This window comes from Coturnix japonica, chromosome 4 (assembly GCF_054131305.1).
Source record: "Coturnix japonica strain WE chromosome 4, WE-NBRP24, whole genome shotgun sequence".
Lineage (NCBI taxonomy): Eukaryota > Metazoa > Chordata > Aves > Galliformes > Phasianidae > Coturnix > Coturnix japonica.
The window spans coordinates 12,281,626-12,308,431 of NC_140666.1; the positions used below are offsets into that span (position 1 = coordinate 12,281,626).

The following is a 26,806-nucleotide window of genomic DNA, read 5'->3' on the forward strand; positions in this document are numbered from 1 at the left end:
TTCCCTCTGAGCATCCACACCGACTTGGGGCAACACAGCGCTGGGTCCCACAGACTCCATGTTGCATGAATGTCAACGGAGGAAGAGCTCTCTCCATGAGCATTTATCTGGGCCAACACACAGTGTCAGCTCTCAGAGCAAAATTCCTGCATGAGAGTGGGAATTGTTAATGCCTGCAGAGGGTGAATGGCAAACGCTTTGCTCCTTTTGGATGTGACCCTAATTGAAATGGAAACCGAAAACCCAAAAGCTGCCCCATGCACCCAGGGACATCTCCGCAGTTTTTCCTCAAAGAGGCAACTGAAATGAAAGCAAAAGGAAGTGTTGGCGCCCGGCCTTACAGCCACCAATTATATCTGCCCAAGACTCTGTGTTGTGAGAATAGATGGCATTTCTTTCCTAAAAGAAAAGGGCTATGCTTCAGGGAACTGCATGCAAAAATACTGTAACAAGAAGGGCAAATCCAGCACTGGGAGAAACAGGGGGCTGCCTTTCAAGTCAGTATTTTCAAGTTTGAAAAGTCTGACATTTTCTGTGCAAGGAAAGCTCCTAGCTGCTGCTTGCTATTCACCACGCCATGCTACTCACTGCTCATCCTGCACTTCCTAACATCCCCTGATCTACCGAGCTGCCTTGCTTGTTAAAGTGCTATTAAGTGATTAAAACAAGATTCTTGCCTCCTCCCCAGGCAGTGTGTCAAACACATGCTAACTGCTTTCTGAAATCTTCATTATTTAGCTCTTGCAATCATATCACATAACCCTTATCGTAATCATTCATTAACCTTGGGTTTTAAATAACATTATTACTAGAGGACTGCTAATTATGTATGAATTTGTGAAGTTAGATGGCACACAGGAAGACACAGCAGGGCTGGGCACACAGAATCATTGAATAGCTTGGGTTGGAGGGGATCTTGAAGATCATCTAGTTCCAAGCCATGGGCAGGGCTGCCCCCTACCAGCTCAGGCTGCCCAGGGCCCCATCCAACTCAGCCTTGAACACCTCCAGGGATGAGGCACACACAGTTCTCTGGGCAGCAACACAGGGCCTCCCCACCCTCCAAGTAAAATATTTCTTCTTAACATCTAACCTAAGTGTCCCCTCTTTGAGTTTAAAGCCATTCCCTCTTGTCCTGTCACTACCAGAATGTGTAAAAAGTTGGTCCCCTTCCTTCTTGTCAGCTCCCTTTAAGTACTGCAACTACGTTGTTCTGCAAAACCAACTACTATTTCCTGTAAGGGAGAATTCAGCCCTACAGAGCAACTGTTCCTCTGCCACAGAGGTTCAAAACCTTTATTAAAATCCTGACATACTGCTCAACAAAACAGTAATGTATAAGAAATACATTTTAAGCAGTAAGGACAACACAACTGCATTGTAAAGGAGCAACTACGGTTCAGCCTAAAATGTCATTGTTAGTAGGAAAATAAACAAACCATGAACACTTCATTTTACGCTATTAAGCTTTTCAAAGTATGTGGGTGACACAGCACTGCACTAAGAAACGGATCACTCACTTTCCCATATAATTTGTTTAATAGCCAGATGAAAACATTAGAAAGACAAAAAGGGAGTTTTTATCTTCTGATCATTTACGTTGTATCTGTATTAACAATCAAACGCATCACAGGCAGTGAAAGAACTGTTGTCAGATACAGTTTTAATGACATGCATTTCTTTTAAGTGCATCCAGTATTCCTCATATCATTAGAAGAAGGGAACATTAATACAATAATAATGGCCAAGCAAGCTTCAAGTTACAATAAGCATTCTCTTTCTCTGTGATATCATCCTATGCTCTTGTTCATTTCTTCTTGAAGACTGAAGAAAAGATAGAAAACTGACTATAGCGGCTGACTAAACATGCACTACTATCTGTGCTTGTGCTCTACAGTCTACTATGCCTCTCATGCTTTACTACGTCTGAAAGGCCACCAGAAACATGGGCAAAGCTACTTATTTCTTATTTCCAGTTCTTCCTTCCTACCTTTTTTGTGCTAGAACACTGAAACCACAGCTCTTCATAAGCTCATCACGATGCTCTGGCTGTGTGTATTTGTAACACAGTGCTACACCGCCATCAACCAGGTGGAAAGCAGCCCCTAACTTCAGCAAGAACCTACATCATCATCTCCTTACCATTGAACCAAAGCTCCTTGATGAGCTCTTCCTTTGAGAGGACAGAAAGAAAACCACTGTTGACAAGGTCAGAAAGAACCAGAGTACAGCTCTGTGGTATTTCACCTCCCCTTCCCCTTTTTGCTAAATGAGAGCTCCAAAGGCTTTTAAGAAATACACAAAGCCCATCCACTTTCCTTCTCCTTGTAACTCCTGCATGCATTGCTGTACTGGGTTCATCTGAGCATTAAGGAGAAGAGGAGAAGAACACTATTGAAGAGGATAGCAAGTCATAGACCGTTAGCTGTAATTACAGGAAAGACTAATTTATGAAGCAGATAAACTCAGGTATATAAATTGGCTCTATACAGTAAGTGCACAGAAGGTAATGCTTTCTGAAGAGTTTACATTGCTCCCTGATAATCAACGCTTAATTAGCTCTTTTTATCTTAATGCAGATTTTCTCTCTTTAATGTTACCATTGTCCTTTTACTATCTCATCCCGTTCCCCCATCATTAGTGCCTTTGTCCTCTGTCAAAAGCCCACTGCTAAGGGGGAAAGCGCCAAGGTAATTAATTTTTCAGTAAAAGCCAAGTTGTTTTCTCCAGAACGTTTCACACTTCACAAAACGTCAGGGATGTCAGAGTACATAAGCAGGAACAAAATCAGAGATCTGCTTCCCTATTAATGCTGCATGACCTCTTCAGCCATCTCACCCTGGGAGGGGGAAGCCGGTGCTGCGCAGAGAGCAGAGGAGGCAGTGAGGGGGCTGGCATCAGTGGGTCATAAAGGGAATATTTAAAAACACAGAGAGCAGGGAACCAAGTCCTCCTGCCTCAGGAACTGGCTGAACAGCTCTATGGGGAAAACAGGGCACACAGCCTGGAGGTCAGCAGGGAAGCATGATTAGATCCTCAGCCCCCCAGTCTTAAATCCTTTCTCTACATATTGATGCATGCAGTGGGGGCAGCCCAAAGTTTTAGTCTGGGGCTGTCTATCCACACTACCTGTCCAACGAAGAGACCCCTTGGGGCCTTCCTTTCAGCACACTGCATAGATCACCAAGGCATAGGTCACCTTCAGGGATAACACATAGGGTCTTGCTGCTGTCCCCTTTTACCCTTCAGCTTAGCTGCTGCTGCTTCTTTACTGCAGCCTCAGCTCCAGCACAGGCACAAACCCTCCTCTTGGAGCCTTCCAATATATCACAGTGAGTTATGTGCACCTTCAGACCTCTACAAAAACACTTATGTGCAGGAAAGAGGAGATATATCTCTGCCTTGCCAGGACAGCCGCTGCAAAAAGGCTCAGGAACAGCCATTGGCCTCAGGAAGCATCGCTGCCACTTCCACTGGTGTTTTACAGCATTGCAGATCAGGGGGCTCAGGTCACTGCCCTCTTTCATCACTTGGCATAGTTAACAGCTGGTTGTAGTGCTGAAACCTGGCACTAATGCAGCAACCTGGTATTCATTCTCCACATTCCAACCATGAGCATCTCAAAAGCACAGTTTTGGTACAACTTCTGTAAAGCTTTGCCCCATCCTACCAGAGGCTCTTCCACTATCACCCACTGAACCACAACCATCTGTGTTACTGCAGATTTGAACAGCACTTTATTGACAAGACAGTGATGCTGGGCTTGACCTGGGCTTCTGCAGCATACACTGCAGCTCCTGAAACCTGACATAGGCTCAGCTCTTATTAAAGAAAATAATTATTAATATTTTAAAGGAAAAAAAGAAAAAAGAAAGAAAGAATGCATCCATTTTCCTTCTTTTCTTGTTCCATTTCTCCCAGGCACACTACATAACATGGAATATTTTTGGAACATTCGTAGCACTTAGATTCAAGTCCTTGCACAAGTGATATCTCTCTACTATAAACTAAGTTAGCTCCATAGACTTCAATCTCCATAGACTTCAAACACTGGTATTGAAACGCCTTCTGTGCAAGAAATTCTGCATGGTTTTATATGCTCACACTCACTTGTGCTGTTTCTGTCATAAACAAAAAGGCACAGCAAGTTACAGGACCAGAACAGAAACTGGCATTGTGGATGCAGCAACAAGCAGTCCTAAATTAAGGCTTATCAAAGATTTGTTTATTAGCAAGACTTGTTATGGTCATTTATTACTCATCCTGTAATTAACAGCTACACAGACACCTAAAAAGGTCTGAATGGACAGAGCAGTTCTGCTCACACAGTTGTAGCTGTCAGGAAGCAACATGCTCCTAATGCTACACTTACAGAGGATAAAAAGCCACCCAACATTCTGCAGTGTCACTTGGAAATGCAGCTTTCGAGTCTCCTCCAAATCTCTGAATACACAACCACACCACAGAGCAGCACAACAGCTTCATCTACACATCTATTGCAGAGAACATTAAAACTGACTGCAGGCAGAGCTGGTACCCCCATGTATCACAGTTGCCTAACACTTCTGATCTTTAGATCCTATTCCTGCTTACCTATTTTTTTCCAAGCTCAGACCATCTGGATTGCAACTTTGCATGCTTCTTGTCTGCCTTGGGGCAAATATTCATTTCAGCCTAAATGGTTCAGCTGCTTCTGAGAACAAGGCAGTACAAAATCCTGCTGACCTTTTCTTTAATTAGCTAGAGTATTTCCCAAGCTTAGAAACAGAACTTGAGTTCTGACAGCATTTTGCGAGAGCCCACAGACATGAACTCTTCTGTCACAGTTTAGGGGATGTGATTGGGTTGGGTTTTTGCTGTATCTGTGGAGGTGAGCCCAGATCCGACTCACTTGTCTTTGGAGGGGAGTGGGGAATAGTCAGAGTTGAAATATATTATTGTTGTTCCTTTCAAGCTTGAAAGCTCCTGCATTTTAAAGGAGTGCCTGGATTTTGGTGCATTACTACTCCTTTTTGTTAACTTACAAAAAGCATAGTTCAAGTGCTTGGAAACTGGACACATCTCCAGAGCCTTGACAGCTCCAGGACTTGTAAGGTGCAAACTGCACAGAGCCAGCAGTGGAAAAGGAAGCTGCACCCCAAGTCAAGACTACATCTTGAATACCCAATGCTACGTTGTGGTGAGTGCAGTCAAAAAAGGTCAAAAATGCACTCTTTTTTGAGAATTTCAAGTTTTCCATTTGTGAAACAATGACACACTTTGTTTCCTGGTATACAGCACTGACACCACAAAAATAAAAGGGAAATATTCACAGTATTTTAAGAAAAGGACCTAAAGTAACGAGAAGAAAGAAGGTGGCTCATTAAGGGGCAGTGTTTGTTCCACACCCTTACACAAGGAAGAAAGCTTGTGGGAAAACACACACAGTCTTATAATTAAAGGCTGTATTCTAATGCCTGGGACAGAAGAAACCAAACGGACGTGGCACAAATTGCCTGGGTTGCTCACAGACTTCATAGGCTTTTCAACTTCAATAACATTCAGAAATATCTCACTGAGTGCAGTTTTGTGGTCTGAGCCAAGGGGATCGCTGGGATCTGAAGGGGTGACCTTCCATTGGCTCTGCAACTGTGGGTCATTTCTGAATATTTACTTACTGGTGAGTCTAATTATTTTTCATGCCTATGTCACAGCTAAGCATCACAAGGCAGAGGAATAGATGGTTTCCAACCTCTTGCCAGTTTAAAGACTGAATTCTCATTTGATGTGAAGTGTTTGCTTTCATTTAATGCTAGTAATTCAGCATGCTTTACATCTTTGAGGTAAAAGCCTATGCAACCTAGTCAAAATAATCTTATACTGTCTACTACTCCAAGAAGTCGATTCTGAACCACATCCCATAGAAAATGAATCTTTTTTTCTGCAGGCAGCAGAACACAACATACAGGGCTATTGATATCATTTCCAGGCCATTATCTAAACCAACAGCCTAAGGACAAGGCAAGCTGTATATCCCAGCCCTCTTCCGCAGTGCAGGGGGATGCAGTGCATCACACCATGAGCAAAAGATCTCAGGCCATCTCAAAGTCCTCCATCTAGTGCTTGCTAAGTACCCAGTAACTCCCAAAGGTTTCACGAGGAGGTCGATCCCAGCTGTGCAGTTGGACATCAGGGACCAAGCACTCCCCTGACAAGCAGTGGCATAAATAACACTCCTAAAACCCAGACAGAAGCTGAGCATCAAAATTAGCCAGTAAAGATTTTAATTGCACAAGTGGTAATTGTTACCCTGCCGTGGGATGATATTTTCTTCCATTTAAAGAAGTATGTGGAATTTATGAGCCAATATTTAAGAACAGTTGCTAGACTGTCTCCACTTGCACGAGAGGCTGAAGCAGACTGAAATAATTTCATAATTAAAAGGCAGTAAAGTATGCATGTCATTTTGATATAATTCCTTGGAAATTCAGTCGCAATTTGATTTCATTTTTTTACGAGGTAGATTCAAGAGAATGCACCGATCTGATGGGCTTACACTAAAGAAAGAGGAAAGAATGTGAAAGCTCGTCTCCTCACATGGATTACTGGACCTTTTTAATTTCCTTTCCCTAAAAAGAATAACATCATTTTTCACTGCAGGCATAATGGGAATCTGACCAGTACAAATACGCTGCATCACTACAACCTGTTACTCATCGATTTCCTTCAACAAGTGATTTCCAAAGCCATGAACCGTAGTCCCAGATGCAACCTTTCTGATCTCTGCTACTTTAAAAATGGCTTCTTTATGACACTCCGTCATAGATTTTCTGACGTGAAGATGACAAATTTGGGAAGAGCTGATCAGCAACAGAATTCTTTTACCACTGATCTACACTGCTGTTTGTTTTGCCTTGTCTCAGAGGGCTGGGTTTCCCAGACCTCACTTTCTAACCAACAGGCTTACATGATTTGTTTTTCCAAGTGCAAACTCAGATCATTTCTTGGCCAATTGCTCTTCTAAATATTAAATATGCAGCACTCCCTATGTTTCACCAGGCAGAGAAAATGCACTGATGTATGAATGCATCACTTCACAGTGATACGCTTACTTCCATGCGCCAGTTGTCACTCATCCCCCTGTGCAGCACCAACACAACTTCCAGGTGCTACATCTAGGAGGAGAGTAAAGATGAGAAAGGGAACGGGAGGAAGAACTGATTTCACCATACTGGCCATCCATCTGGTCTACAGCATGAAATAGAGCTGAAAAGATTCTCAGCATGGCAATTATGTAAAAATGGGGCTGGAGATTCTTCCATCAGCGCCAAAACTCGGCACAGTTAGAGGGAGATGAGACACAGCCTCTGCCATGCTGTGCAGTGAGATGCCCACACACAACTCAGCACACATCCTCCAACTCCTGCAGAGCTGCAGCTGAGGTTTAATTCTAAGAGGAAGAGATGTTTTGAACACAGCTTGGTTGGCCACGTGTCAGACAATCACACTGCTCAGGCTCATACCTCAAGCTCTACATAGGCACCCACCCTTGCTGTAGGAGACTACAGTTCCCAAGACCCTTTAGACCATCATCAGCTACAGCATCCCACGGTCATGGATTCCCCAGGTAGCACCAACCACAGACACATTGGTCTGAACTCAGTGCAAGCCCTCAGGTGTCTCCCTGCTGCTAGTATGAGAGGTACCTGCTTTGTTTCTAAGTAGTAGAGTGACATACACACTTCCTTGCTGCCCTTTGATATTGGGAGGAATACAGAGAGGTGTGCCTCTTCTGTGCGAAAGGAATCAAATCAATGCCAAGCTACTGAGTAGTGAAAGATCAGACTAACACATTCCTGTCATTTCAGATCTTCTGAAGGATAAAGCTCAAACCTTCAGAACTGGATTCTCAGCACCTTAAGTGAGCACAGAACTTATAGACTTCTGTGGACCACTCACGTAGAAAGCTCTCATCTGCCCACAGTATCTGAGCAATGTGTTGTCTTAAGAGGAAAAAAAAAAAAAGAAAAAGAAAAAGAAAAAGGAAAATAAACAGATTAACAAAAGATTATAAATCACTAAAATTGATTTCACAATTGTGGTGAACTCAACATGAATAACACACCTGAGGTGACCAACGTCGCTGCAGAGAACATGGAGCCACAGCATATTGATAGTTTAATTGGCTCAGCACGATCTCATCACCACCAGGTGAAATACACCACTGGCTGCCTTATCGTTGTGCCTTACTGCTCCTTTAGAAGCAAAGCAGATGGTAATCTAGCAAAAGGTTTTCTTTAGAGACAGGTCCCTGCCTTCATTGTGGGGTGCAGGCTTCTTCCTCCCTTCTTTCCCCAGCATTTGCAAACCGGTTTGTTCGCATTCTGAGTACTTTGTGCAACAAGAATGCCTCTATTTATCCTTACAGGACAAGAGATGGAAGATACTGGTGTGCCCATTTCTGAGTGGAATGACAAAGGGGAAGATGTAATTTGACTACTTCATATCATTGGGAGGCCCTTAGAGAATGCTAACACTTGAACTACCTGGAGATGGAGACTCCCAGCTCTGAGCGTAATTGGGAGCAGACAGACCTGCAGATGCAAACACCCCAAACACTGCGTATTTCCTGCTCTTCAAGAGGGCTACATCTCTTCTGGAAGCACAGTATCACAGACACAGGAAAGCAGGCATAAAGCTGGCAGGGGACGGCATCCCATAGAAGAAGAAAGGCTTACAGATAACAGGAATTCCTCCACACCCCCTGAACTGGTGTCCCCCCCAGCCCAGACATCCAGCACAGTGTTTAAAATCTGCTAAAGCTGCAGGTTGGCAACTGTGCAAAGCCCCCATTAACCTCCGGGCCTCATTTCACCATCAGCAGTATTTAATTGCAGGGGAACTAAAAAGAGGCAGGACACGGGAAGTGTCACACCACACATCACCACCCAGGTCCCCCCTGGGCTGCACATTCCCAGTGCCATCAGCTCCTAATGGAACAGCCCTTACCCAGCACACCCAGAGCTTTGCAAGCCACGCACCAGTGCTGTGCTGGCATTTGAAATCCAGGCAGCCAGAGGGAGAAACAAAAGCAACACCAAGCAGCTTTCCAAACCTCTCTTCCCAGCAGCGCACACTGTCATGCAGTACTTCCAAACCCGTGGTTTATGCGGCTCAGGAGGGCAGTTTAATGCCCTAACTCCTGCATGATGGATTTTACAATTTGTTAAAGAAACTCATCAATCCTCAGCAGTCATTTTTAATGCCCAGAGCCTCCACAAAGTTCTGCGTTTTGCTGATCCCCCAATTTCAAATCGTTTGAAATGGCTGTTCCTATTACCGCTGTGCTCCTAAAGCTAAGCATTATGGCACACTTCAGACTCCCAGCCTCACGCGGTACTGCAGTAAACAGATTAACTGTGATTTATGAACAGTAAGTTCTGGTTATTTGAAAGGAAACATTACCTCCATAGACCAATACTGACAACTGGAGATCTCCCATTATGCAGACAGCTCTTTCCACCTACCTGTAATCATTAGTTTATAGCGCTGGTATCAGCCTGGGAAACATATCATCATCATTTGCCACTACAAACTTTGGGTTTCCAAAGCATCTGGCAGGAATCATAGAAACTATTGCCAGAGGCAGAAAACTGGCCTGAGAAAACCAGCCAGACAATTGCTATTTTAAATGCACATTAATGACAACAAAGATAGACATATTTTTTTAAAAAGCATAGTAAAGCAAATAGTTTCCAAAGAGAAGAAACATCACTGCAGAGATGTAAAGTGGGATGCACTGGGGTATCAGTGAGCAAAGAACTAAATAGAAGAGGAATTATCAGATGGTACAGAGATCTGTTTGTGATACTTATTTGCTTGTAAAATCCAATTGTAATTTTAATATTCTCTCCCAAAAATGAATCCATTCTGAGTCCCCTCTAGAACAGAGGAATATTTTAGAGGCCCACAAGCAAGGGTCAGCATTACATAGCACACCTCAAGCCACAAAGCCGACCCCCCATGCATGCCACATGGGTCTACTACTGAGAATCCTTTTTACATTGATTCCATTTACCATAATCCCTTTTCTCCTGCACTAGACAAGCAGTGCACAAGGCCTGGCCAGTAGCCCAAACCTGCTTCGCAGAATCAATAAGGTGGGAAAAGACTTCTAAGATCACCTAGTCCAACCTACCGCTAATATTGCTCACTAATCCACATCCCTACGTATCACATCTACATGCTTCTTCTCAGAAGGACATCAGATCCCATGCATACACCACATCTATGGCACACTTGGACCACTCTGTCCCCAGTGCAAACCCTCCCTGTACAGGGTTGGTTCAGCTCCAGGACTTCCCAGCCCCCAGCACTCCTCTGTTGCTTATACACTCAGAAGTTGGTAGATACAGGCTTGTTCCCTAGCTCTGTATCATCCCCTCCCCATTTAGCATGATGTTAAAAGCCCATTCAAGGCTCTCCCTACAGCCAACACCTTAAAGACTGTTAGATTTCATAGGTTTAAATATATAGCTGTGGGGATGTGGCACTGGGGAACGTGGGGATGGACATGGTGGGGATGGGTTAGATCTGGTGATCTTAGCATTCTTTTCCAATCTTAACAATTCTGTGGTTCTATTCCATATGAGACAACAAGAGCTCTGCTCAGCAGCACTGCTAGCAGAGGACCCTTCTTCACAATCACCATGCAATACCTCCCACCACGCAGCCGGTCACTTCTCGCCTAATCAATGCTGTACACATTCTGGATTTACACACACAAGGCATAATTAGTAAAGATAAAAAGGTTTTCTTATATACTTATACCTGTTTAAGAGAAGAAAAGAAACCTCCATTCCCTCACCTTGACTCTAAAGTAGTAACAGCAGCTCGTGAAAAATGAAAAGCCTTGAAGGATTCGGAATAAGAAACTTGGAGAGACAATCGCTGATCTTTTATCTTCCAGACTTCAAGCAGAATCAGGTTCTTCAAAGAAAACTCAATAAAGCCCAGACATTTTCATCATAACAAAATAAATAATTCAGTCATGCGTTCGAGGACTCCGACATTAGGATTGGCTATTTGATATATTTGTGGCTTAGGTGCCTCTAAACTGATTAAAGATAACCTGATAGAAGCTTGCAACGTCAAAACCGCCTTCGTTCCTGACAGATATGAATGGATAGCGTAAATAACTATAAATAACCAGAATGGCTGCATTTATGCCTAACAGAGGATTTACAGCCTGCAGAGCTGTCTGGTAGGACCAAGAATTATAGCTCTGCCTTTCTCCTTCTGCAACACAAGAGGGGAGAGGAGCTGAAGTCCTCCTCACACCACTGCTTTGTCAGGACAACTGAGAATCCATGATTAAGAGACGACCATAGAGATACCAGCAGGTTTGGCCACATTGACTTTGACATTGACAAGCATCCCAAAAGCCCATGTAGGACAGATAGCAGCATGGTTACACTGTGCAGTGGCAAAGGGAAACTGCCTTCAGAGACATTTGGAGTGAGATTTAACTGCAGAGGAGGCAGATACAATCAATTGTAACACTGTCAAACTCAGCAAGTTTCCAAAGGATTAAATCACTACTTAAATCATCTTCATAACTCAAAGAAGCGCCTCTAAAATGAAGCCAGGCGCTAATTGTACCATTTACATTTTGTGAAGGAAGAGGTTCTTTGTTGGGATCTTTCCTTCTCAGCTGCAATAAAGAGAAAGCCCAAGGGTCTAAAACTAATAATCTAATAATCTTTGCTAAGTGAGCACTGTAACAGATAGGCCTGGATGAGGTCTTCAGCAAACGCCAGGCAATTTCCCTTGATCTTTATCAGCGGAGATGCAGCTCTGGCTTCAGCAAGAAGAAATCAAATTTAGTGCAAAATAATAACATCTGGGTGAGATTTTGCTTGTCAGACCAGCAGTCCCCTTGGATGCCAGGCTAAAAATATTTAAATGAACTCTGACAGGTTTTATGTTTGTGTTTAATAGGAGCGGTTGGGATACGTTTCCATACCAACATATCACCCCGCTCCAGACAGCGGTGCAATTACTCATCCCCAGAGCAGGAGGATCCATGCAGAGGAGCTAAGAAAGCTCTCCCTGCTGAGGGCTGGCGCTGCTCTGAGCCCCACTGTTCTCACAGCCTCAGATCCTGCAGCCCACAGCAGAGACCTTTCCCATACCATGAGCAGTGCCAAAAGGCTTAGCATCCAACTGCCACCTCTTGAGGTCAGATCATTCCTAAAGCGCTGGAACAGCTGTCAGAACACAAACAAGCAGCAAAACACCCACTTTTCTTTTAAAAGAAGCATTCAACAAATGCTGTGCCTTTAAATTGGAAGCTAACAGAAGCAGATAATTTTACGCCTAATGAATCGTCCCCCTCCAAGTTCAAAACACTTGATATGATGTAGCTGAAAAAAGCACATGGGTTCCAGTTAGAAATTCCTCTTCTACAACGGGATTGTAAAATATACCATCATTAGTTTTGACCCTTCTTTTAGAATGAATTCTGCAATTAAATGCTCTTTCCCCACCACCACCGAGAAGAACAGCAGTGCAACCAAACAAGGCTTTTCAGTACAGTCCCTGTACAGGGAAGGGGCTATCATGGCCAGGATGGAAACCACTGTAAAAATAATAATAAACCTCAGAGCAAGAGAGTCACAGCCCTCTCAAGAAGCAGCAGAGTGACCCATATAACAGAGGGTGTCACCCCTCCCCTTACTTTGCCATGACCCCACAGACTTCAGAAGGCTTTGGATCTTGCTGCTTGTGAGACATGAACAAAAGAAGTCTGATTACTATAAAAAATATTGTGAAGAAGGAAATGCTTCATTGCTCATGACTTTTTTTTTGTTGTTGAAATACAAGCAAAAATGCTATTAACGTTGAAGGACGAAACCCTCATAGGAGAACACTCAACAAACAAGCAAACATTTCAACGCACATTAACAACAAATGGAATAAGTTTGGCTTGTATAAAGGCCTTTAAATAATTACAACAGATCTCAGTATTGCAAACTAGAACGCATCTAGAATAGAACATACCTGTCAGAGGTTAGCTCTGCTTCAAAGACTACACATCACCTCACTGCACACCCAGACCAACCCAGAGCTCACCTTGGAAGACGGCAGCATTCTGGATGATGAGGAACTTCAGCTCCATGCTGGCGGACTGCAGGAGCTGCTCCATGTTCTGCCGGGCCACTGCCTGGTACTTCTCCTCCATCCTCCTCGAGCAGCACGTGGAGCCCTTGGGGATGCATACCTGCAGGTCTGACCCTGCAGACAGACAAAGGCAGGGAACTCCTGTTAGGAGTGGAATTGATGCAAGCAGAAAGGAAGTGAACTGCATATATTTTAATTGCTGCAGTAATTGTTTGACTGTGATTCTGGAATTTGTCCTGAGTAAGCTGCTTGGCCAAAGGAGAAGAGCGATAAGGACTGCAGAGCAAAAGACTTGAGAGCTTGCTGTGCTCACATGTCAACACAATGCTTGCTGCAGCTCCCACATACTGCATCCCTAGGAGCATGGTGCAGAGCGACCCAGAGCAGCACCCTGCTGCCTCCTGTGTGCTGCAGGAGCCTCGGGGAGGGGCAGAAAGGGAGGGGTAGGTGGGTGAAGGATCCAGGGCTTGAAGCTGTGGGTTTACAACAAATAGAGCAACACATGGGCTTTGCTCATCGTTTGCACAGACCTACACAACCAGCTTAAAACAACTGTCACTTCTCTGTGATCACCATCTTTTTGCATCCACAGCAACAGCAGTAACAATAGGAAGCCAAAGGAATTTTATTGTTTTCAATGCAAACTTCTAAGGCGTACACACTTCCTGAGCCCTCTCAATCATTTCCACCATCCAACCCCTCCCTCCACTGCAAAAGGCAAAGCCATGGCTCAGCGCTTCACTCACACCTGTCCCACCATGCAGGCACTGCCCCTAAGGCACACTGAGCACTCCCAGAGGCCGATGTGCAACCACATACCATAGGGACACCAGCAGTAAACAAAACCAGGACGCAGCAGCAGAGGGAACATGGTTTGCTCCAGCACCCCAGGCTGCACTCGAAGCGCTGGGAGGTGATGCACCTTGCATGGTTTAGCATTCTCAAAAGCCTGGAGGTGGGAGGCAACATCTGTTTATGTTTTATAAAACATCATCAATACAGTGCAGAGGAAAGAAAATCATTTGTTGTTCAGACAACAGGAGAAGGTAGAGCTGATGAGCTGGAAGCCGCAGTAATAAGAAGTCCCGTTCTCAATCAATTTTCAGTAGCAGACACAAATGGGATAACAAGCTCATACCAGAGAAAAATAAAAGCCCTCAGCATGCAAAACCAATTCAATGCAACTGTTATAAACTCCATCAGTAAGCAACACCTCCATGCAAACACCACTGAGACACGGCTACATGGGGCTAGATGGCAGCAGGATGCTTTCACATCTCAGCCACTGCCACCCCAATTGCAGCGACCCCCAAGTATGCCAGAGCTCCCCACAAGGCTCAGCACTGCCCAAAAACAGCACGAGGTGTCTGTCCTATGTGACAGACAGCCCAGGTTGGGCACTGTCCTCCCGTTCACTACAGATTTTTTGCCTTAATAAAAGGAGCTGAGCAAGTTGGGTAATTTCCATCTTTGCTCCGGGAGGATTATGCATCCTTCCAGGCTTCTTTCTCCTTCCTTAAGTCTTTTACCACATTCTCACTGACTAATTACTGGAAAGTGTCAAAAGTCACTTTTCCGGTGTACTTCAGAAGAAGAGGATTAATATTAATGTCAGTTCAATCGTGTACCTGCTGAAAAAGAGTCATGCACAGTGTCAAGAGAAGCAGCAGCTGTCAGGGCTGGCAGCAGCACCCCATCCTTCCCCATAACACAGCCTTTTGGGAAGGAGGAGAAAAAGACACAAAACCCTTTGTCTGCAATGTGGAAAGGAGCTTATACCAATGCCAATATTGCAGCAAAGCAATGAAGGGGCTCTGGACCCACACTGGGAAGCACATCATCATCCCAACCACAGCCTCAGATTCCCCTTCTTCAGAACGGAGCACACAGCACAGATTTCATGGTAGAGCTGTAGGAGAGAGCCAGCCCTGCTGGTAACCAAAGAGCAGACATCAGTGGTTGGGGGGTGACAGGTATTTCCCACACTGGACCAATATGAGCCCATCAAATCACTTTACAGCAAGGCACTGCCTTAATGAAAGAAGCAGTTATAGAACAGTGAGTTAAAGAGGTATTTGAGTCCATTTACACCACAAAAAGACTTCGAGTGGTCCCTTTAACACTACAATACAGCCATGAATTTCTTGTTAATACAAGGCTTATTTCCTCCTACATTTATTATATTAGGACACGCTTCAAATTAAAAGAAAAGGCTTTCTATGATTAATGGAAATACCAATATAGGAAATCAGAGAGTTGGCAATTAAGAGATCTGTGCAAGCGAGAGCCGGGGATAGGAAGCACCAAGGTCACCGCTCACCTCCCATCCTTCTTGTTGGCAATTAAGCCAATTTCGCCCCTTAAATGGATTTTTATTTTTGTGAAGTAAGTAAAAAGACAGACATGCAGCAGCAGGGCAATGGTGAGGGAGGAGGAGAGAACCTGGGAATTAACTCTGACAGCTTAAAATGCTTTTACAGAGACAGGCAACTGACACCAGTGAGCAGAAGCGTCTCAGTGACCAGAGCAGGGCAGGATGGGTCCTATCAGCCAAGAGGGACAGCCTGCTGGGCTGCATACACCCCACGGCACAGTGCCCACAGGCCACCAAATCTTGCCCCTGCCTCGATACCCAGCCCTCCAGTTCTGCCTCCAACCCAAACACCTCCGAGACGGCTGTGCCATACCATAGCAGAGCCCATTCTGCTGTTTAATGGCCCTTGCCATTAAGATTGCTTTTACCTCCCAACCTACATACACCCCTTTTTCTTAAAGTTTCAAGCCATTACACCTCCTAATACCACTGTCAGCCCTTGCAAATGACCTCTTCCATTTGCTATAGATCATTACAATTTCATTTTCAGAAAGAAAAGACCCCACACATTACTCCAACAGGTTTTATCCCCCGTGCCCCTCACCAGGCCTGTGCCATTTATGCCATCTTGGGGAGCAGCAGTGTAAATGCTCTGCTGCTTCTGGAAGCATTCCTGGCTGACAGAACCAATTTCAGGAGCACCCTGACTCTTCCTCCTCCTTCCAACACGGGAGGTTTGTACCGGAGTGAATTTAAAGCATTACATTTGACTTTGATGTACAATTATTCCCGCAGATAGGTGGTTAGCACAGCAGCAGTGGAAATCATTTCAGTGGATTAAATGTCAAAAATAAAAAGAAGGATAAAAAACCCAGCGATGATCTGTGGGAGCCTGTGAGTGCCTTAGGGATGCTGAAGGAATCCAAGTGGATTTTCAGTGCCCCCGGATGGCTCCAGCCCTGCCACCAAGTAGAGCCAAGCCGTGTGCTTCCCTGCCATATCCCCAGGTTAACATTCCCCCTCAGTACTGACAAAATAAGAACCAGGCCCTGGTGAACGCCAGGTCCCTGGTGAATGCCACGCTCTGTGATGGGAGCATTGGGGCTGATCCATAACATGATGTTCATAGGAATATTGCTGCCTTCTGCTTTTAATTGACACAGCCAATCAGGCACCTGTTACCTGTTTTTAATGCCCAGCATTGGGGAGAAAAAGAGACATGGCTGCTCAGAACCCAATTAAAGAGAGACAAATTATAAGCCAACCCCCTTTGATGGGTGATCACAGTTGGATGTGTGGGTACAACAGGGAGGTATTTATTTCTGCTTAATTGTTCTCCTCCATCCTTCACCAGGCCTGTGAAATGGGTTCTTCCTGAATCCTTATGGATGGCCAGGTGAGCTCCACACCAACATAACCACTCCATAGCATCACTTCTTTTAAAATGAGAGGAGAAAATAGAGATTTGATGCCATGTGAGATCTTCCTCCCACTGGAAAGAAAATGCATCAAACCCATCACTATCAACAATATGGAATTAATTCATGGGTACTGTACACATTTGTTACAGTCACATGCACAAGCCCTGCAGTCATCCCAAAGACTTTCTATTCAGGACATTGTTAAAACCCTTGAAAAAAAAAAAAATAATAAATTAATGATCTGACTATAAAAGCACTGCCTGAGGAGGTTACTAAATTTTAGGGTTCTGCTCCTGCTCTTAACTATCAAGAGAGCAACTTGCAGGCCTGAAATAATTAAGAACAGAAAACTTAATTATCTAGTATGCTAAGATGTTAAAGCTGCACGGGGATGGGACCATTAGTCCCACTCAGGAGGAGTGGAATGAAAGCAGGGGGGGGCACAACAGGAGCCCTGCATCTAAAGGAAATCATTGAGATCTGTGCTCCTTAAGCTGGCACACAGCAACTTCCAGAGTTAGGAAGAGGAAAAAGAGAAGAGAGCCCGACTCTTTGGGTCAGCCCATGGTACGGCATCACATCCCAGTGCAGAAGCAAAAGGTTCATCACCTCTGTTTTCCCAGGGGGAATCTATACTCGCTTCCTTCACAGAGAATAGCCAAAAAGCAGGGAACCAAACTGCACCCTGGAGGAGGAAACAGACCCACCCATGGGTGTATCTGCTGAGAGATATTCCTGCTGGCAGCCCCCAGCTGTCCCATGCAGGTCAATCACCAGCCCAGCCCCCAAAGCCAGGGCACGACTGAGGCGCAGTCCAAAAACATCAGCTTTGAGGCAGGGAAACAAAGAGTGAATGGAAAGTTACCCACCCATGGGCTGAGAAAACCCATGGGCAGCAGCTCCACAGCCAGAGCATCACCTGGAATGCAGAGCAACGCGAATGGCCAAGAAGAGAGCACAGCCCTGAGCTGCAGAACCCAGGCCAGCAGCTGAAGAGCCAGAGCAGAGCTTGCTGCCTTCAGTTGAAATTACTCCCACAGCATCAGTACCAGTCATGAAACAGCACGATGCTTCCCTTGCATTTATCAGAGGTGCTCGGGTTTTCTGTTGCTTCAGTTGGTTTTTTTTTTAATTCTATTTTATTATTTTAATTAGAAGCATCGAGCTGGCAGGACCGGGCTGCCCTACAGGAGAGCTGTGCCGACGTCCCCCACCCACACGCACTGATCCTATAACATCCCAATGGCATTTCTCCTGCGTGCACTGCAACATCTCCTCTGCTTCCACCTCAGCTGCTCACCATGCAAGATGGGGCTCCTCGAAGTCATGATTTTTCTCCTGTGTCAGAAAACTAAACCAAACCCACATTTTAAATATAAGCCCTTAGTGATCTGTGGGCAAAGGATCTCAGAACTGATTCCATGGTGATTTGCGACCGGGAACTCCAAAACTTCTTTCTTAATTGACAGATGCATGAAAGGAATAAAGCAATAAACAGAAGCCTGGAAATAGTGCTTGAGTGATGTTCCCCCATTACTGAGATTGATGCAGCTGCTTGCAGGAGAAGCGAGCACTCTGAAGTGTAATTACTGCACAGACTCGTGCAAGATGGGCCAGACCCAAGGTATCAGCGAGCAGTCATTGCTTTAATTATGATCAAGTTTATGTACTTCAGCAAATGTAAAACCCGCTTTCGCTTTGATACGGGGGAAGTTTATCACTGCAACACGCTGGCAGCACTCTGGAAGCAGACACAGCCGCGCTGCCCGTGGGCTGTGAAGATGGAGGGGAACTCCTTGCTCCCCAAAAACCTGACCAGCAGTGAGGGCACCCGGGGAGCACGGCAGCATTCCATAAGCCAGACCCCACCCCGCACATTCCCCATAAAAACGAGCTCTGAGATTACCCGGGGATCAAAGCAAACATTCCACAGCAGCAGGGGAAAACATTTGATTACAGACAGCAGAACGCGGCGTTTTAATGGTGATAAGGGCAGCTCCCTCCCCTCCCCGCAGCTCTCCATGCAAACGCCTCGCCCCGAGCTGTTCCCAGCGCTCCTCTCTCTCCGCTGCCAGGGACCGAGGGATGCAGGGGGAGAGCCGCTGTGTTGGGAGCGTTGGGGAAAGAGCCCAGAACGGTAAGGAGGGGCTGTAAGGACAGGAAGGTGCGAGGGGAAGCCCTCATTTCCATCTCTGGCAGCTGGCGGCATCGCTACAGCCACAATCATTGCGGATGGGCGCCCGCAAACACAGCGGGCTCAATGCCACCCCGTCCCCCCGCTTCTCCCGTCCCCGTGCGCTGCAGCGGAACCGCTCGGTGTGTCGGCGGTGCGGCACCGCGAGCGGAGCGTCCCCCGGGGCTCTGGGAGCAGCTCCTTCCCGCAGCTCCGCGCCCCTCAGCCTCTGCTCTCCTCCCCATCCGCTCTCGAACAGGGGCAGGGCAGCATCCCAACACCACGGCACCGGGCAGATGCGCGCGGAGCTCCCCCAGCGCGCCCATCTCCGCGCACCCAGTTCCCAAAAAGCTGAGAACAGCCCGTTGAAGGCCGGGAGCTCCGTTCTCCCACCGACGCCTTCAAACAGGAGCACAGCCGCTCCCCTCGACGGGACCGCTACGCTCCCACGGGCACGTCAGAACTTCTCGCTGCGGAGCGGCCGAACCACGCGCGCGGTGCCCACGACGCACCCCAGGAGCCGAAACCCGACGGCGCGGCCCTATTTCCCGGTGGTAGCGGAAACACCGGGCGGCCTCACCTGGCACGGGGCTCTCGGGCACCCACTTGGCTCCGGGCTGCAGCACCTGGAAAGCGGCTCTGACCGGGCGGCAGGCGGCCTCCCCCGCCGGCTGGGCGAACGCCGGAGCCGCCAGGGTCAGCAGAATCAGCACCAACAGCGGCGACGCTCCGCCGCTCCCCGACATCCTCCCGGGGAGCCCAGGCGCTGCCCTACGCGCCGCCGCCCGGCAGCGGGGCAGCGCGGACCGGAGCCCGGCCCCGAGCACCGGGAGCGGCCCCGCCGAGCTCCCATTGGACTCCGCCGAACCCCGCCGCGTGCCGATTGGCTCCCGCTCCGGTACCGGTAAAACTTCCCCCGCTCTCGGTACCGCCCCGGAGCCCATTGGCCGTTTGCACGGAGCGCTCCCACCTGCGCAGCCCGGTCCGACGTGCAGCCGGTGCTGCTGCGGTGCCGAGCGAGCAGGACCAGCCCGCCTGCCCTCAAAGCAAAAGCACGGCTGCTCTTGCTGCTCCAGGTAGCACACAGACATTGTCAGGCCATTAGCACAGACAGCTGTGCACGGTGCCAAATGAGCGGCATTCAGGGATCTGCTCAGACCACGATTCCCTGTAAAAATAATGTTTCCTTACCAAGGAGGAGTGATGGCAGAAGGGAGTTAAAGCCACGGAAGCTCAGCAGGGAGCTGCTGCAGCCTCTCCTGGGCTGCACCCAAAACCAAAGGCAGCATATTTCAAAGCTGAATGAAAGCGGAGTAAGAGATTTTCACTCGTTGTTCCCAGTTCTCACTCTGCCATTAGTGACTTTCCTGGGGGCAATTCACCCAATTCATGTAGCTGGATGGGGATGGGGAGTGAAGCTCGCCCCATCCATAGCCCCAAAATGCCGTTGTGTTCTGCACCCCTGAGTCCAAAGCACTGCCAGGGTCCAGAGAGAGCCCAGAGCTCCCTGCACACCCATGGGATCCATCCTTCCGACCCCCAGGGTTTGCCCTGGAGCTGAGCAATGTGCTTTGCTCCAAGAGCAGAGCAAAGTCACCGGGTGGGTTCGCTGCCAGCAGGTGCAGCAGGAGCCAAGTCGTTGTCTCGCATCCAGGAGGATAATTTCCCTTGTTACAACTGCTCACACAGTAAAAATGTCACTTAATCATCCACCTGCCTTGAGCCTGGAAGTAATGAGCGGCAGCATCATCTGCAGCTGATTTTATCAAACGCCTGTATGGAGCACTCCGCTGGGAAAACACTGAATCAATTAAAACACCAAGGAGAGACATAGGAGAGGATCTGCATTCCCCAGCAGGCACTCACTGGGTATCAATGTGGTTCCTGTACTGAGTATTTGATGGGTCACAATCCTGTTCAGAGCCAGACCTTCCCCAAAACACCTCTTTATGTGGGTAAGACACAGGCTGTGCAAGGGGCCAAGTATCTTCACTTATCAACTCCCATCAATAGATCAACCGGAGTCACTATTGGGAATGTCATGGAAGGGCTCAGCCCAGAATGTTCCCCTATGGAAATAAAGCACTGCTGACAATTGCCAGCCCAGGGCTGCCAGGCCACTCTTCCTTAGCATGGGTTCTCTGGCTGATGCAATAGGCAGAGCAGCGAGCAGTGCTGTTGTACCACTGCATGACACCATACAACAAGTCCCGCTGCACAACATGGAGAGCACACATGCTCCCAGGTAGGATTTACAGCAGAAGCAACAGAAGCGATATTGGATCTATAAATTGCTCCCGCTCCGAAGGAGGCTGCGATGTATGCAGGTGCCTTTCCAGGAATGCTTTTTTTCTTTTCTTTTTTTTTTTTTCTATGCAGAGGCAGTAAAACCTGATTTATGCCTTATTAAATTATTTTAATGCTCTATATTACATGCAAAAAGTCTGTGAAGAGATATATTAGAGGCGCAGTTCTGCCAGGCTCATGCAGAGGCTGCCCCCAGCTGTGTGGTTACAAGGCTCTGCCAAAGCTTCTGCTGAGCTTCTCCCAACCCTCCGACCCCTCCAGTCCTTCCCAGAAGCTCAGACCCACAGCTGGACCATGGGTGCCTCTAAGAGAAGTTCTCAAGTGCCCAAACCTCTCCTTGTGCTCATGTTTCAATGGGAAATAAAGGGATCGCCACCACTCCTCTGTTGTGTAGCTCTGACATAGGGCACATCAAACTCTTTCGTAAGTCAGGGATTAAAGCAATTAGTCAAAGCTCCACTTTAATGAAGAAGAAATGAAACTGTTGACAAACGACTCCACAGGGGCTTGGAGAAACCAAAAAGTGAACCCCGGGTGGTTGGTGCTGGTGCTTTGGGTTGTTAAACCAGCCTCATTGGGACCTAGAGCAGCACAGTGGGCATCTCTGAAGGAAACCCAGCATACATGGCACTTCAGGGCTTCATTTGAACCCCAGGCTAAGTGCAAGCATTTAGAAATAAATGTATTATTCAACGGGCTGTTTCAGGGGAAAGTGAATAATTTAAGTAATACAAAGTCAAAGCCAAGTGATTTCCCTCCTTGTGCCCCCCTTCTCTCATAGCACCTTCTCTAAAGGCAGCAATGCACACCCTGCTGAGTTTGGTGGATCTCCTTCCTCATCGTGCTCCCATACAACTCCATTAGCAAAATGAGAGTCACGGTTTTTCTCTGCTTTGTAGGGAGATACATCTGTTGAGTGCACAGAAGGGCAACTGCAGTGCTGGGGTCACCCTCACACCCACACCACTGACAGCCCACATGGAACACGCAAGAGATGGAATACCCCAAATCCCCGACATCCCAAGAAGAAGATGCAGCCTTCATCCCCAAATGGATTTCCACACTTATTAGACACCCCTGATGGAAACGCATGAGTAACAAACATCCAATTAGTTCATTTAATAGTCCTGTGTGATGAGATTTGCCTAACCGCCTGAGCACAGGATTTTACACAAATGAAGGAGCAATCCCATAAAATCCAAATTTAGTGATTTGGAAAGAAAATCAGCAATCTTTTGAGAGAACCAATCCCTTTTTACTGTGTAACATAAGCTCACCTATCCAGTGTGATAATGGGGGGGGGGGGGGGAAGGGATTAACCACTAAAATAAGCAACCCTACCACTAACCGTAATAATAACAATACACCCACCTCAAATTACTCCTTATTACTCAATGCCATTCATTCTCAGACTCTCCAACAAGTCTCCCCCTTCAGCTGCCCTACTTGCACAGGTTATAATGTCTGGAGGGGGAATTAATTAACCCAGACCACTCGCTAGCACACACGTGAACCTACTGTCAAAAAACCTGCTTGGGATTGCTGGCTTTGCAGGCAGCTGGATGTACTGCTGCAGATGGAATCCCTGACGTTCACTTCCAGATTTGAATGGGAATAACCTGACATTTAATTGTGGGACAATAGTAAAATGTCAGCATCTGTTGTGGCTGTGCAGGACCAGTTGTCAAAGGGGGGCACATCAGCAATACCAGCCTGTCTGGCAGCCATAAAGACACAAATTGCCCTATTTGTCCCTTCTCCATGGCCATGTATCTGCAGATTTAGATGATGAGCATCTCCTTGGGAAATCTACACCATACTGGGAGGGTTTGTGCATTCACAGGTTCAGCTCTAGAAAAGCACCGATCACAGCAGTCATTGGGTGTAACATGCTAAAGCCCCAGCCCACATCCTGGCCCCACAGCAGCCAAGGGGGGATTTTCCTGTTGGCATTCAGTCTTTGTGCTTTGCCCCAAGGCCACATTTCCCCTGGCAAGCTTTGCTGTGCCTGCACCAACCTCACACAGCCCTGCAAGGAGACTTGCTCAGGTTTTCCTTGGATCAGGCATTGGGTCAGACTCAGACTCACGGAGCAGCAGCAAAGAACTGCAGGAAATCAGCACACCGAGCTGGCACCAGGAAACAGAGAGAGTAACACTGCTGGCCCATAAACAGGAACTGTACAGCTCTATGGCTTCACTCTGTGCTGAAGGTAGCGATGAGCTGTTTGCAAAGGGACAAATGTTGCCCCTCTTTTGTGACGGATGTTTTGAAGTTAATAACACCTGAGAAGTTCTTCCCCACCAGCAATCACATCCCTCCACCACGGGATGTGGGTTTTATCCTCTTTTCTTCATCCTGGGCAGCGCTGACTGCAGTGCTGGGGTTGATGCTGCACACATGGGCATCCCTGGCCCCATTCATAGCAGCCCAACTGGTGCCCGACTGCCCCGAGCAGGAGTGAGGCTGTGCTAGGGAACATGAGCAGTGCAAACAGGAGATTTCTGCTGTATTTTACTTAGAAACAGCCTGCCCTCATGTGGCGAATGGAAAATGAGGAGATTGGAAATTTGGGAGCAAACTGTGCCATGGGTGTGATGAGCAGGGGGGACCAGGAGCCCCGAGCAGCCAGCTGCCTTTGGACAGAGTCCCATAGCTCCTCCAGCACCAAACTTCCCCTCCCACCTCCACAGTTCCCTTCTCTCCACACCACAAGGCAGAGCCCGTGGATGCCCAGCACAGCAGAGCCATGTCCTCCTGCCCCATCCCCACAGCACCAGCCTGGGGAAAGCAGTGCAAAGCAAAGGCAAGCCCTCATCGCCAGCAATGAAGAAAAGCTCTGTTTATGGTCAGCTGAAGGGCAGAACTTCTCTAATAACACTCTCCAAAAGAGCACTGGCTTGGCTTGGGAAAGCAACCACACTCCCATTGTAGCTGGACTTCTGGGCATCCTCCTGGGGCAGTGTTTGCTTATGGTGACAGGTGGTGAAAGCTTTACCCGAAGTCGTGAGCCAGAAGTGACAGATCCAAGGCACAGCAGCATTTCCCCACCCAGACAAACCTTCCTACCAGCAGCGATGTGAACGAATCCTGCAGAGCAGAGTGCTGAAAGGCAGCAGCAGTGCAGCAGGACAGCGCTGAAGGGGGAGCACTGCAGGGCCACGCTGCAGCGCCAGTGGGATGCTCCAGCCTAATCCCGACACACAAACAGGGCGTGCAGGAGCGCCTCCCACCCTCCAAACTCTAAAACTCTTCATGGTAACGTAGTTCTGTGTGGCACTGACAGCTGCACATCCCTAGCGCTAGAAGTCCAGGCTTTGGATGGGAGGCGAGTATGGTGGATACTGTCCTGATAGGATCCCACAGTCGCAAGCAGAAGCGAGAAACCCGTGTGCCAGTCAGATCCCCGATGCACTTTGCAACTCCGAGGTACCCACCGAGACTCGGAGCAGCGCTAGAAAATGAAGGCAGCGGGACGGGGGAATGCAAGAGCGTCAGTCTAGATGGCGCTCACGTCTTTTGTTACAGCGGGAGAAGCGGCAGAGCTCAGCCCGGCGCGCTCCGACGGGGCTGTGGGCAGAGCAGCACAGAACCGCACCGGGTGCGCTCCCCGGGGAAATATAATATAATATTTATATTATATATTATTTATATATAATATAATATTTGCTCCTTCGGCAAATAAAACGTGAACATCACCATCAATGCTTTCCAATAGCAATTAGCCCAAGAGCCGTCACCTTCTGATCCATCTGTGCCACCTGGACACCGACTGCAGAACTGCTGGGATTGCTTTGAACAAAGTAACTTGGGAGCAAGGTTAGGAGAGTTCACCCAGGCTCTGAGCCTGGTGACTTGGATGTTGGTGTGCCATACAAACACTCTGAGACCCCAGAAGCAGAGGAGACTTTAAAGGCAAACAGTAGTTGGGAGGTCCTATGGTTTTAATGCATTTCCTTTAAGAAATCCAGTGGAGCAGAGCAGGGCATCCCACTCCCTCCAATTGCCAGCACTGATTTGCAGCTGTGGAAGCATTCAGCTGCCTCTGAGATTACAGCAATCTAAGCTCCAACGTACAAACTGCAACCACCGTGCTGCCCAGAACTGATTGAGGAGGTGCTCATCAAAAAAGCAAACAGCACCGCTGTTAACAGAGCCAACTGTGGGCTCCAACAGCAACCACCACCCGCACCCAGGTCATTCACCCACACCACTGCTGAACCACCACTGCCCTGCTCACACCCAGGCAATGCCCTGCACCCAGGGAATACCTTTTCCCTCTCTTTGCTTTGCTGCTCCATCCCTCAGCACAGTCCCCCTGCTGCTCTGCCCACATCCAGGCCACCAGCGCGGCCCTTTGAGGTCTCAGGTGTTTTGCTTGAGGAAGAGCTTCCAACCCACTGGTACTGCCCACTGGGGCAGCTCTGCCACGTAACACAGGTGTGAACTTAGCTTTAAGACAGCAAAACACAAAAACCCCGCTTGTGAACATCAAGCCACTCTCCCAGAGATGCTCAATAGTTCTTATTAACCAGTGAAGCCCCAAACTCGTTTTCCACACCACAACACAGCAGGTTCCAGCAGCACAGCTGTCCCCCTCCAGGTGAATTGCCCACCCAGCACAACTCATGCTCCATGCTCACAAAGGGAAGGAGCACCCGCTACCCCAGGACAAGCAGGATTCACTTGAGGACATTCTGCTGCTACCTGAAGAAAACAAACATCCCCATCCCCAGCAGAGCAGCAGCAGCAAGAGCTCTGCAATACATTTAGCTTCTTCAGAACCAAGGGGAGGAGATTGCTATAACCCATGAGCCAAAAGAAAGGGTCTCCTATACCTCAGTGCTCCCCTGTTGCAGCCACACCGCACTCAAATACACGATGAAACATGAGGTTTATTTTACAATCTCTTTATTGGTTAAGTTCCATGTTATTACAGAAGCACTTCCCAATGGGTCTCCATGCATGTCCGCAGCTGTCCCAGGTGGTTCTCCCCTTTTTAAACAGCAGACAAACCTCAGGATCCAAGCAGACAAAGCGGAGGATCTGGAGCTTTCTTCGTTCCCCATCCCTCTGGGTCGGCCATTACACCACGAGTGCTGCCCACTGACAAAGCTGTGTCAGCGGATGAAGGTCTTGCGGTTTACAGATGGATACCGTGCAATTTTTCTCCTACTAAACTAATCAAAATTGCATCGTGATCCACCCGACAACAGCAAAACAAAGCTTACCGTGCTGACAAACACCAAGCAGAGCAGCCTGAAGACCAGTCCTCCTTTCCTCCACAGGCCGGGACAAGTGCAATACTCTACACACAGCTACAAGTAATGCAACAAATCCCCACCCACGGAGGAACCAGTGCAAGGCATCTTCACATCGTCACAGGAAGAGGGGAAGAAAGCTTCAACCCCAACTTATTCACCATTGATT

The 26,806-nt window shown here is 47.5% G+C and overlaps 1 protein-coding gene across 1 annotated transcript in view; it reads right to left on the reverse strand.

The window, feature by feature from the left end:
- GPC3 (glypican 3) overlaps positions 1-19,862 on the reverse strand; it is a 110,817-nt gene extending 90,955 nt beyond the window's left edge. The window contains exons 1-2 of the mRNA XM_015860426.3: positions 19,650-19,862; positions 13,114-13,275 (exon numbers count right to left, since the gene is read on the reverse strand). Of these exons, the coding sequence (XP_015715912.1) occupies positions 13,114-13,275; positions 19,650-19,815 (328 nt within the window). The 5' untranslated portion in view covers positions 19,816-19,862. The remainder of the gene's footprint in view (positions 1-13,113; positions 13,276-19,649) is intronic.
- Positions 19,863-26,806: the final 6,944 nt, after the last annotated feature.